Here is a 14097-nt window from a genome sequence, read left to right as displayed (position 1 = left end):
TACACATTCTATCAACACCCTGACTGAAAGGAAAAGGAACTATTGGCTGCCCTATCGTTCCCTTTCCTTCAATGTTATCATTTTCACCATAAATTGTTGGTTAATATAGGGAAGTAACATAAGTAAGAAAGAAGACAATAGGGTACCTTGGTTGATCATGTTTCTTAGAACACCATTGCCTTTTTCTATATTTGAAGCAAGTTCTAGTTCCTATAGAAAGTGTGGCCTCTCAGGGCTATCAACTCCCTTACTTATTCAAACAGAGGTGTAACAATCTTATCTTGTACTTGCTTTGAGTCTCGTTAAACCCCCACATATCATGGGTCCACTGAAATTCTATGCTCATGGGCATGATGAATACAAGTGAAGTGACAAAACATAAGGTGGACATGCAGTTTGTACATATCACCTCTGCTCATGTTCATGAACTATTATTCCACTAGACCACCTCAAAACATGTTCAAAGATAAAATTATTTAAAATGTCAAGATTGCAACCACAGAACATTAAACCAAGTACAGGGCTTTTCTGAACATGGTTTTTTTAAAATTTTCTAAAAATTTTTCTTACATATTTTTTAATTGGAGTTCAATTTGCCAACATATAGCATAACACCCAGTGGTCATCCCATCAAGAGCCCCCCTCAGTACCTGTCACCCAGTAACCCGCGCCCCCCGCCCACCTCCCTTTCCACCACCCCTTGTTCATTTCCCAGAGTTAGCAACCTCTCATGTTCTGTCCCCTTTCTGATATTTCCAACTCATTTTTTCTCCTTTCCCCTTTATTCCCTTTCACTATTTTTTACATTCCACAAATGAATGAGCCCATATAATGTTTGTCCTTCTCCGATTGACTTATTTCACTCAGCATAATACCCTCCAGTTCCATCCATGTTGAAGCAAAGGGTGGGTATTTGTCGTTTCTAATGGCTGAGTAATATTGCATTGTATACATATACCACATCTTCTTTATCCATTCATCTTTTGATGGACACCAAGGCTCCTTCCACAGTTTGGCTATCGTGGACATTGCTGCTATAACCATTGGGGTGCAGGTGTCCCAGCGTTTCACTGCATGTGTATCTTTGGGGTAAATCCCCAACAGTGCAAATGCTGGGTCGTAGGGCAGATCTATTTTTAACTCTTTGAGGAACCTCCACACAGTTTTCCAGAGTGGCTGCACCAGTTCACATTCCCACCAACAGTGCAAGAGGGTTCCCGTTTCTCCACATCGACTAACATTTGTTGTTTCCTGTCTTGTTAATTTTCCCCATTCTCACTGGTGTGAGGTGGTTTTTATCTCATTGTGGTTTTGATTTGTATTTCCCTGATGGCAAGGGATGAAGAGCATTTTCTTATGTGCTTGCTGGCCATGTCCATGTCATCCACTGTGAGATTTCTGCTCATGTCTTTTGCCCATTTCATAATTGGATTGTTCGTTTCTTTGCTGTTGAGTTGAATAAGTTCTTTATAGATCTTGGAAACTAGCCCTTTATCTGATACATCATTTGCAAGTATCTTCTCCCATTCTGTAGGTTGTCTTTTAGTTTTGTTGACTGTATCCTTTGCTGTGCAAAAGCTTCTTATCGTGATGAAGTCCCAATAATTCATTTTTGCTTTTGTTTCTTTTGCCTTCATGGATGTATCTTAGAAGAAGTTACTGTGGCCAAGTTCAAAAAGGGTGTTGCCTGTGGTCTCCTCTAGGATTTTCATGGAATCTTGTCTCACAATTAGATCTTTCATCCATTTTGAGTTTATCTTTGTGTATGGTGAAAGAGAATGGCCTAGCTTCATTCTTCTGCACATGGCTGTCCAATTTTCCCAGCACCATTTACTGAAGAGACTGTCTTTTTTCCAGTGGATAGTCTTTCCTGCTTTGTCGAATATTAGTTGACCCTAAAGTTGATGGTCCACTTCTGGATTCTGTTCCATTGATCTATGTGTCTGTTTTTGTGCCAGTACCACACTGTCTTGATGATCACAGCTTTGTAGTACAACCTGAAATCTGGCATTGTGATGCCCCCAGCTATGGTTTTCCTTTTTAAAATTCCCCTGGCTATTCGGGGTCTTTTCTGATTCCACACAAGTCTTAAGATGATTTGTTCCAACTCTATGAAGATAGTTCATGGTATTTTGATAGGAATTGCATTAAATGTGTAAATTGCCCTGGGTAGCATTGACATTATCACAATATTAATTCTTCCAATCCATGATCATGGAATATTTTTCCATCTCTTTGTGTCTTCTTCAATTTCTTTCAGAAGTGTTCTGTAGTTTTTGGGGTATACATCCTTTACCTCTTTGGTTAGGTTTATTCCTAGGTATCTTATGCTTTTGGGTGCAATTGTAAATGTGATTGACTCCTTAATTTCTCTTTCTTCAGTCTCATTGTTAGTGTATAGAAATGCCACTGACTTCTGGGCATTGATTTTGTATCCTGCCACACTGCCGAATTGCTGTATGAGTTCTAGCAATCTTGGGGTGGAGGCTTTTGGGTTTTCTATGTAGAGTATCATGTCATCTGCAGAGAGGGAGAGTTTGACTTCTTCTTTGCCAATCTGAGTGCCTTTTGTTTCTATTTGTTGCCTGATTTCTGAGGCTAGGACTTCTAGTACTATGTTGAATAGCAGTGGTGAGAGTGGACATCCCTGAATTGTCCCGATATTAGGGTAAAGGCTCCCAGTGTTTCCCCATTGAGAATGATATTGGCTGTGAGCTTTTCGTAGATGGCTTTTAGGATGCTGAGGAATGTTCCCTCTATGCTTACATTCTGAAGAGTTTTGATCAGGAATGAATGCTGTACTTGGTCAAATGCTTTCTCTTTATCTATTGAGAGGATCATATCATTCTTGGTTTTCTCTTGCCGATATGATCAATCACATTGATTGCTTTACGAGTGTTGAACCAGCCTTGCATCCCAGGGAAAATCCCACTTGGTCATGGTGGATAATCTTCTTAATGTATTGTTGGATCCTATTGGCTAGTATCTTCTTGAGAATTTTTGCATCCACGTTCATTAGGGATATTGGTCTATAATTCTCCTTTTTGGTGGGGTCTTTGTCTGGTTTTGGAATTAAGGTGATGCTGGCCTCATCGAATGAGTTTGGAAGTACTCCATCTCTTTCTATCTTTCCAAACAGCTTTAGTAGAATAGGTATGCTTTCTTCTTTAAACGTTTGATAGAATTCCCCTGGGAAGCCATCTGGCCCTGGACTTTTGTGTCTTGGCAGGCTTTTGGTGACTGCTTCAAATTCCTCCTTGGTTATTGGCCTGTTCAGTTTTTCTATTTCTTCCTGTTCCAGTTTTGGTAGTTTGTGGTTTTACAGAAATGCATCCATTTCTCTAGATTGCCTAATTTATTGGCCTATAGCTGTTCATAATATGTTTTTAAAATCGTTTGAATTACTTGGTGTTGGTGGTTCTCTCTCCTTTCTCATTCATGATTTTATTAATTTGAGTCTTTTCTCTCTTCTTTTTTATAAGGCTGGCTAATGTTTTATCTATCTTATTATTCTTTCAAAGAACCAACTCTTGGTTTTGTTGATCTCTTCCACAGTTCTTCTGGTCTCTGTTTCATTGAGTTCTGTTCGAATCTTTATTAACTCTCTTCTTCTGCTGTGCGTAGGATCTACTTGCTGTTTTTTCCACAGCTCTTTTAGGTGCAAGGTTAGCTTTTGTATTTGAGTTCTTTCCAGTTTTTGGATGGATGCTTCTATTGGGATGTATTTCCCCCTCAGATCTGCTTTTGCTGTGTCTCAAAGATTTTGAATGGTTGTATCTTCATTCTCATTAGTTTCCATGAATCTTTTTAATTCTTCTCTAATTTGCTGGTTGACCCTTTCATCTCTTCGCAGGATGGTCCTTAACCTCCATGTGTTTGAAATCCTTCCAAACGTCTTCTTGTGATTTATTCTAGTTTCAAAACATTATGGTCTGAAAATATGCAGGGGACGATGCTAATCTTTTGGTATTGGTTAAGACCTGATATGCGACCCAGTATGTGGTCTATTCTGGAGAAAGTTCCATGTGCACTTGAGAAGATTGTGTATTCCGTTGCATTTGGATGTAAAGTTCTGTAAATATCTGTGAAATCCATCGGGTCCAGTGTATCATTTAAAGCTCTCGTTTTTTGGAGATGTTGTGCTTTGAAAACCTATCGATTATAGAAAGTGCTACATTCAAGTCACCAAGTATGAGTGTATTATTATCTAAGTATGTCTTTACTTTGGTTATTTTTTTATTTTGGTTATTAATTGATTGATATATTTGGCAGCTCCCACATTCGGGGCATAAATATTCATGATTGTTAGTTCCTCTTGTTGGATTGATACTTTAAGTATGATATAGTGTCCCTCTTCATCTCTTACTAGAGTCTTTGGGATAAATTTTAATTTATCTGATATAAGGATGGCTACCCCTGCTTTCTTTTTGTACCATTTGAATGGTACATGGTTCTCCAACCTTTTATTTTCAGGCTGTAGGTGTCTTTATGTCTAAAATGAGTCTCTTGTAGACTGCAAGTAGATGTGTCTTGCTTTTTATCCAGTCTGAAACCTTGCGCCTTTTGATGGGGTCATTAAGCCCATTCATGTTCAGAGTTACTATTGAAAGATATGAATTTAGTGTCATCATGATACCTATTCAGTCCCTCTTTTTGTGGATTATTCCCTTGGACTTCCTCTTTCTTTTACAGAGTCCCCCTTAATATTTCTTGCAGAGCTGGTTTGGTGGTCACATATTCTTTTAGTTCCTGCCTGTCTTGGAAGTTCTTTATCTCTCCTTCTATTCTGAATGAGAGCATTGCTGGATAAAGTGTTCTTCGCTGCGTGTTCTTCTCATTTAGGACCCTGAATATATCCTGCTAGCCCTTTCTGGCCTGCCAGGTCTCTGTGGAGAGGTCTGCTGTTATTCTAATATTTCTCCCCATAAACGTTAGAGATTTCTTGTCCTTTGCTGCTTTAAGGATCTCTTATCTTTGGAATTTGCAAGCTTCAGTATTAAACGTCAAGGTGTTGAACGGTTTTTATTGATTTTAGGGGGGGGATCTCTCTATTTCCTGGATCTGAATGCCTGTTTCCCTTCCCAGATTAGGAAAGTTTTCAGCTAGGATTTGTTCAAATACATATTCTGGATCTCTGTCCCTTTTGGCGCCCTCAGGAACCCCAATTAAACATAGATTTTTCTTCCTCAGGCTGTAATTTATTTCCCTTAACCTATCCTCATGATCTTTTAATTGTTTTTCTCTTTTTTCCTCAGTTTCCCTCTTTGTCATCAACTTGTCTTCTATGTCTCTCACTCATTCTTCTACTTCGTTAACCCTCGTCATTAGGACCTTTAGTTTGGATTGCATCTCAATAAATTGATTTTTAGCTTCTGCCTGATTAGATCTCATTTCTGCAGTCATGAAGTCTCTTGAGTCCTTTATTCTTTTTTCTAGAGCCACCAGTAGCTTTATAATTGTGCTTCTGAATTGGCTTTCTGACATTGAATTATAATCCAAATTTTGTAACTCTGCGGGAGAGAGGCCTGTTTCTGATTCTTTCTTTTGAGGTGAGTTTTTCCTTCTAGTCATTTTGCTCAGTGCAGAGTGGCCAAAAACAAGTTGTACTTGATAGAAGCGCGAACTCTTCTCACTGTAGCATTCCAGCTGTTCTCTCTTTAAATCTCAGGCTGAATTCATAGGTTTTCACAATGATTTGAAAGTTATCTAGGTAATTTGGTGGGGACAGTGGACTTGGGTACCCTACTCTTCAGCCATCTTTCCCCTCCCCTGAACATGGTGTTTTGTATGAATGCCTTTCTTATTGCTGGCTGGATGTTCCTTATTATAGGCAACATATAAAGAGATACAGGCCTCAAACTGGACAGTACTGGCAACAAAGTTAAAGGCTGCCAGCTGATAAAAGAGGAGCTAATAACTCTTATCTGTTCAAGTAGGTCCTTAGCTGGACCATATTCCATTATCTTCTCCAGATAAACCCTTAGGTTTGATTATTTCTGAACCACCTAAGACTTCCTGTAAATTCACATAAGAGTTTTAAGAAGAGTTGTGTTTTGCTTTAGTTTGATTTGGTTTTTGTTTGTCACATAATATATCAACAAAAATGATGAGGCTAAATAAATTCTAGCACTCAAGTCAAACAAATGATTGGCTCATGACTGCCAAAAATGCCTGTGTGTGTGTGTGTGTGTTTAACCTTTTAGTGTCTCTTGACATTATTAATCAGATGGTTCTTGTCCTTCTCCATCTTATCTTTTTCCAGTTTGCACGCTTTGAAACAATTGATCTGTCTCAAGTCGCCTTGGCAGAAAGCAGCTGTAGAAATCTTCGCCATAGTTTTTGTGTAAGTAATATTGGAAATGACTGAATGGGTTAAGGGTGTGAGCTAGCTGGGTAGAGGGATTGCCATACCCATGTGTTGCCTCTTTGGAGGTCAGGTTTCCCATGTCTCCTTTGATCCCAAAATGTATGGAAATTCATTTAAAGTAGCATTGCAAATGAGGGCTGAAGATTGTTTACGTAAACATTTTCCACCAGCCCATTGATAGAGGGAAAAAAGTGATGTTCCCTATTCTCTATTATGACCCTGATATAAAGCTGAGGTGATTTTTGGGGGTCAGGGAGAGTGATCATTACAAAAAATCAATCTTCCTGGTGAAGGTGATTCAGAAGAGTATCATTGGAAGGTTTTCAAGAGACTGCTAATATATTGTAGAACATATCAGGATAATCAAAGCTACATGATACTCTCTCCTTTGAGGAGGTATATAAGAGCCTATATCCAAAGTGAAAGGTACCTTATGCTGAGATTACTGATGAAAGCACCTCAAAGAAAGCCGAGTATTTTCTAGTGATACATTCAAGGGCTTGGCATTGTTGAAATATCATAAGTATTTTCTTATTCAAGTGGATCCAGACCAGAAAGTTCACAAAAAATAGCAAGTCCATTGGCTCAGGAATTGTCCTACCTACCTCCTCCTAGAACTGTCTTCTCCCAGCTTCAATGGTGGGTTATTGAGACTAGTGTTTCTCTTCAGGAGGGTAATACCTAGCAGACTAAAGGGCTAGCTAGCCCAACACCCTGCTTCTGTGACTGGTTCATATTCCATTCTCTTTTGAAAGGAAATCAGTAGGATATTAGAGGGAGACCCTACTATAATTTCTCTCTCATTACATCGCACTGACCTAGGGTAAAGTTGAGAGTTCTGTTCATCCATTCCCACAAATCTCAACCTTTGGGTGATGAGCATATAGACTAATTTTTTTTGTCTTTATTCTACAATGAAATCTCAAATACTAGGATGCTTCTTAGCCTAATTAAAACACAGCTCCACAATGAATGGGTTTGGACCAAAGGAATGGTTCTTATCATAATTCCTACTAGATTCTATTCCCATCTATCACAGAGTCTACTATGCTACATGCAAATGGAGAAATTGCTTGTTGGTGTAGTGATCTCTAGTTCCAAGATTTAGGGGGCTGGTAGTAAAGGCAAATAGGGCCACTGAAGCAATCGCTGATGCTATAGCCATCCCTCCTGCCTTCTGGGAAAAGACCAAGTTCTGACCATGGTCTGCCTCTGCTAGACCCTCATCATGGCTTTCTCATTATTCCTGTCAGGGTTCATACACCAACCAGGATTAAGAGACACAATGGTAAAGTTCTCTTCAGGTTGTCTTTGACCATAAGCAAGAAAGAAACTGGTTTAGATTCTTCACTATTTTCACTCTACCCTCAAACAGAAAGAGGCAGACCCTGTTGAAGCATAAACCCTTTTACAATTTTTAAGTAGACAAAGCAGCAGTAAGTGAGTAGGATTTTCAGGCAACCTCACTAAAGTGATAGATGGTGCATGGCTTAGTGCTTATGAACATGTATTCTGGAGCCAAAGAATCTAGATTTTAATTCTGGCCCAGCTTTCTGCCTGTTAGGTGGCCCTGGGTCATTAAACCCCCTTTGCCTTGGGTTTCCTGACTGTGAAATGAGAAAAACAATAATACCCATCTTATGGGTTTGTAATGAAGATTGAAATAAATAATATACATAAAGTGTAATAGAGTAGTGCCTGGCACATAGTAAGTCCCATCAAAGTGTTATTTATTACTATTATCATTATTATTATTTTGGGTATTTATCTGAGAATTTCTGTCTTAGATTTAAGAAGTGGCTTGGTAGACCTGTCTAGTCCTTGGGGAGGCTCTCTTTGGGGGCAAAGTTGTGGAATGTGAACCAGCTAATAATGTGACTTTTTGTTCAGGTGATCACACCACAACGAAAAGTTACCCTGGCTGCACCCAACCGGAAAGATATGGAAGAATGGATTAATGTCATAAAGACTGTCCAACAGGGAGAAATTCGTAAGGTAAATAGTAGAGAATTCACACAACTCCTAGAAGTAAACAATTGATTGCATTAGTTAAGCCACCTTTCAAACAAGGAAATAATAAGATGGAAGTAGAGACCATCTGGTCCGGAATTATAGATGGCTATCATTAGAAAACCTGTTTAGAACTATTTATAAATAGGGGTAATTCACTTAGACTTGACGTTGGTAAGTATGTGGCTTAGATACATTTGTACACATCCAGTTGATATGTAGATGTCACTGTATGCCCAGTGGATGAGGCACTCAAAATGTATGTGATCGGCTAACTTAGATGTTCTTGTGTTAGCAAAGCTGTAATCAGCAGTTTTGCCCTGGATCTGCTGAGTGACTATAGTAACAGCTAATGAAACTGAGGCTCACAAAGGAGAAAGAAACAACAAAAGATGAAATAACTACTCAGTGGCAAAGGCAGGATTTGGACGCAGAGAGTTACAAGACAGTGCATAATTGATTGCCACATGAATGAAACAGACAGCAAAGTGGTATAAGAGTTCAGGAGAGAAAAGTATGGGCTGGAGTTCTCTGGGAAGAGTTAATAGAGGATAGATTTGAGATTTACCTTGAAAGATGAATAGGATTTTACTAGCAACAAGGGATTAGGGGAAGGGGGAAGTCCTAAACAGGGGGATTGGTATAAGCAAAAGCTGAGTAATTGAAAAACAGAAACTTTTTGTAATAGAGTAAAAGGGAAACTCCATTTGACCAGAAGAGTTTGGGAAAGTTAGTTTAAGAAGTATTTGGAAAAGAAATGTTGGGAAATATCAGGAAGGGAGACAGAACATAAAGACTCCTAACTCGGGGAAACGAACTAGGGGTGGTGGAAGGGGAGGAGGGCGGGTGTTGGAGGGGAATGGGTGACGGGCACTGAGGTGGACACTTGACGGGATGAGCACTGGGTGTTTTTCTGTATGTTGGTAAATTGAACACCAATAAAAACTAATAAAAAAAAATAACAAGTATTTGGAGAGGTTGCCTGAGCCTGATTGTGGAGAATTATCAATGCTAGGATAAAGAGTGGTGAAGAACTACAACATATCAAAGTTCAGTTTAAAGATGGATTGGAAAAGAATGAGAGTTTATCAAAGGGATACTTTTTAAAGTCATGTAGCCTTTATTTGAATGTTTCCTAAAATGGGGAACTAAACTTCTTGCAAAAGAGTCCATTCAGAGGCACCTTGGTGCCAGGATGTATACATGGTTATAGGACTGGAGGTCATGATTCTTGTTGGGGGGAGTGGGAGACAGTGATGACAGCTTTGCTGGGGTGCATGCAGTGGCACTTTCCCACTGGGGCTCAGTGGTAGCAGCTTTTTCAGGGAGGTTGCTATAGTAGCTCTTTGTGGGGGGTAAGGTCCACAGCAGCATGGGCTCCAGGCAGCTGTGGTTGATTTGATTTAGCATCACTGAAGTCTGTAGAGCATCTGCATGTGTTCAGAGAACTGATGAGAACTGTTGGAATCTTCCTTCTCTTTTCCCTTATGGAGGGAGGTCAGGCTGAGGGGATTCTTTCTGGCCCCAAGCTCTGCCAGACTGGAGAATAGGGCAGTGCAAGTAAACTGCTTACTATGCTTTTCTACACGGCCATTCTGTTTCTGTGCTTCATAGAGTTTCTGCAGCTTCTTTATTATATTCTGGAGCTCTCTCATAGCTATTCTAGTTGGCATGTAGCTGTCTATTTGTTGTTTTTGATGTTTTTGTGGAAAGGGGATGAGCATTGGGACCTCCTAGTCTATCATCTTGCTGATGTTAGTATGAAAAATTAATTCTCTATATAACATTCTCAGAAGCAGTTGCTTAAATAGTTTGCTTTAAATGCTTCCAATAATCCAACCAGAATCATGACCTCCATTCTTATAACCATGTACACACCCTCGACCCCAGCTCCATGGCTCCTTAGCACACACTCATGCCTCACACACTAGGGCACTGTGATAAATGTACCTGTGCTCCAGTCCCAGATACCAAAATTTTTCTGGATGACCCTGAATTCTAACCCCAGTGCCATGGCCACTCTACAGATGCTCACACCCAAGACATCAACACCATTGCCACTGTGAATGTGTTTGTGCCCCTGATCCTGGTACTACTACAACCACATTTGTGCCCACACACTGGACCTAGCAATAAGAGGAATCCTCTTGGCAATGACTTCCCTTGTGGAGGAAAAGGAAAACAGGAGGACCAAGCAGCCCTCACCACCAAGGAGCCCAATAGTTCTTAACACCAGTATGGAAGCCCACAGCTTTGGCCCATGAGGTCCCCTGCAGTCTTTGCCAACATTGGCCTCAGCTGATGGAGCTCCACAAAGACTTTGCTGCTCTGCCCTCCCTGAAGCAGGAACTACTGCTCCACACCTTAGAGGCAGAACTGCCATGTCCAACCCAAATTGGCACCCTCAGACCCACCTGTAAGTAAACGTCTTTATCCCCAAAAATGAGTCCTGACTGCTCCATCAAATGTGCAGACATCAACATAAGGGGACCAAAAACATGAAATATCAAGAAAAAAAGAACACCATCAAAGAATTAACAATAGTTTTCCAGTAATTGGCATCAAAGAAATATATATCTATGAATTTCCTGAAAGATAATTCAAAATAATTGTTTAAAGGAAGTTAAGTGAGCTACAAGAGAGCATAGATGGACCATTCAAAAAAACAAGGAAAACAACACAGGAACAAAATTAGAAGCTCAACAAAAAGAAATCATTAAAAAAGAGCCAAACAAATTCTGGTGCTGAAGAATAGTATAAATGAAATGAAAAATGCAGCAGGGAGCTTTAACAGTGAACTTGATCAAGCAGAAGAAAAAAATCTATAAATTGGTCATTTGAAATCAATCGGAGAAGAAAAAAGAATGGAAAAGCATAGATAAAAGCAAACAAATATATGCATTATGGGAGTTCAAGGAGAGAGAGGGGCAGAATTGTCCTTTAAAATGAAAGAGAGGGGTGCCTGAGTGGTGCAGTCAGTTAAGCATCCAACTCTTGGTTTCAGCTCAGGTTGTGATCTCGGGGTCCTGGGACTGAACCCCATGCCAGGCTCTGTGCTCTGCATGGAGTCTGCTTGGGATTCTGTCTCTCTCTCCCTCTGACTCTCCCCCATGCTCTCTCTCTCTTTTTCTCTCTCTCAAATAAATAAATAAATCTTTAAGAAAAAAGAAATAAACTCTTACCCAAACAAATAAAAACTGAGGGAATTTGTCACCACTAGACCTGCCTTACAATCAATGTTTAGAGGAGTGCTCCAAATTGAAATAAGAACACACTGAACAATATGAAAGCATAAGAAAGCATAAATCTCACAAGCAAATGTAAATATATAGGGGTATAAGTATTAATATAACATTGATTATTTATGCATTAATTTATGTAGTAGATAAATTACTTATAATCCTAAAATAAAAGTTAGTATGTAAAACTTTGTCAATGGATATACAATATAAAAATAAGCAGACTCTGCATACAAGAACACAATGTATATATGTTGAGGGGAGTAACAGTGTAATGTTTTTGTATGCTATTGAAGTTAAATTGTTAAAACTTAAAATAGAAGGTTATAACACAAGATACTTTATACAAGCCTTGAGCTACCCCCACCAAAACAACTATAATAGGTACACAAAAGATAAAGAGAAGAAACCTAAACCAAATCAATACAAAAAATAATCATTAACAGTAAAGACAATAAGAGAAGACAGGGTCAAAACAACTGAAAGACATAGAAAACAAATATCGAAATGGTAATAGTGAATCTTCACTTACCAATAATTATTTTAAATATAAATGGATTAACTTCATCAATCAAAAGACATGGAGTATAATATTCTAGCTCCATCCATGTCATAGCAAATGGCAAGATTTCATTCTTTTTTATGGCTAACATCCCATTATATATATATATATATATATATATATATATATATATATATATATATATATATATATATGACACTTCTTCATTATCCATTCATCAGTCAATAGACACTTGGTCTGTTTCCATATCTTGGCTATGGTAGGTAATGCTGCTATAAACATTGGGGTGCATGTACCCCTTTGAATTAGTATTTTTGTATTCTATGGGTAAATACCTAGTAGTGCAACTGCTGAATCATAGTGAAGTTCTATTTTTAACTTTTTGAGGAACCTCCATAGTTTTTTTTGGAGTGGCTGCACAAATTTGCATTTCCACCAACAGTGTGGGAGGATTTCCCATAAGTCAGTTAGAGAAAGACAAATATGTGATTTCACTCTTATGTGGAATTTTTTTAATAATAAATATATTTTTTATTGGTGTTCAATTTACCAACATACAGAATAACACCCAGTGCTCATCCCATCAAGTGCTCCCCTCAGTGCCCATCACGCATTCACCCCCACCCCCCCGGCCTCCTCCCCTTCCACCACCCCTAGTTCGTTTCCCAGAGTTAGGAGTCTTTATGTTCCGTCTCCCTTTCTGATATTTCCCACACATTTCTTCTCCCTTCCCTTACATTCCCATTCACTATTATTTATATTCCCCAAATGGATGAGAACATACAATGTTTCTCCTTCTCTGATTGACTTACTTCACTCAGCATAATACCCTCCAGTTCCATCCACGTTGAAGCAACTGGTGGGTATTTGTCATTTCTAATGGCTGAGGAATATTCCATTGTATACATACACCACATCTTCTTTATCCATTCATCTTTCGATTGACACCAAGGCTCCTTCCACAATTTGGCTATTGTGGACATTGCTGCTATAAACATCGGGATGCAAGTGTCCCGGCGTTTCATTGCATCTGAATCTTTGGGGTAAATCCCCAACAGTGCAATTGCTGGGTCATAGGGCAGGTCTATTTTGAACTCTTTGAGGAACCTCCACACAGTTTTCCAGAGTGGCTGCACCAATTCACATTCCCACCAACAGTGTAAGAGGGTTCCCTTTTCTCCACATCCTCTCCAACATTTGTGGTTTCCTGCCTTGTTAATTTTCCCCATTCTCACTGTTGTGAGGTGGTATCTCATTGTGGTTTTGATTTGTATTTCCCTGATGGCAAGTGATGCAAAACATTTTCTCATGTGCATGTTAGCCATGTCTATGTCTTCCTCTGTGAGATTTCTCTTCATGTCTTTTGCCCATTTCATGATTGGATTGTTTGCTTCTTTGCTGTTGAGTTTAAGAAGTTCTTTATAGATCTTGGAAACTAGCCCTTTATCTGATATGTCATTTGCAAATATCTTCTCCCATTCTGTAGGTTGTCTTTTAGCTTTGTTGACTGTATCCTTTGCTGTGCAAAAACTTCTTAGCTTGATGAAGTCCCAATAGTTCATTTTTGCTTTTGTTTCTTTTGCCTTCGTGGATGTATCTTGCAAGAAGTTACTGTGGCTGAGTTCAAAAAGGGTGTTGCCTGTGTTCTCCTCTAGGATTTTGATGGACTCTTGCCTCACATTTAGATCTCTCATCCATTTTGTGTTTATCTTTGTGTATGGTGAAAGAGAGTGGTCTAGTTTCATTCTTCTGCATGTGGATGTCCAATTTTCCCAGCACCATTTATTGAAGAGACTGTCTTTCTTCCAGTGAATAGTCTTTCCTCCTTTATCGAATATTAGTTGACCATAAAGTTCAGGGTCCACTTCTGGGTTCTCTATACTGTTCCATTGATCTATGTGTCTGTTTTTGTGCCAGTACCACACTGTCTTGATGACCACAGCTTTGTAGTACAACAT

The 14097-nt window shown here is 39.2% G+C and overlaps 1 protein-coding gene across 1 annotated transcript in view; it reads left to right on the top strand.

Moving 5' to 3' along the window:
• Positions 1-14097, top strand: part of DGKK (diacylglycerol kinase kappa) — a 172647-nt gene that overhangs the window by 58358 nt on the left and 100192 nt on the right. Inside the window, exons 3-4 of the mRNA XM_041742070.1 lie at positions 6263-6343; positions 8258-8362. Of these exons, the coding sequence (XP_041598004.1) occupies positions 6263-6343; positions 8258-8362 (186 nt within the window). The remainder of the gene's footprint in view (positions 1-6262; positions 6344-8257; positions 8363-14097) is intronic.

Source organism: Vulpes lagopus, chromosome X (genome assembly GCF_018345385.1).
Source record: "Vulpes lagopus strain Blue_001 chromosome X, ASM1834538v1, whole genome shotgun sequence".
NCBI classification, from domain to species: domain Eukaryota; kingdom Metazoa; phylum Chordata; class Mammalia; order Carnivora; family Canidae; genus Vulpes; species Vulpes lagopus.
The sequence above is the reverse complement of the archived record's forward strand: the minus strand, read 5'-3'. Positions and strand labels throughout refer to the sequence as shown.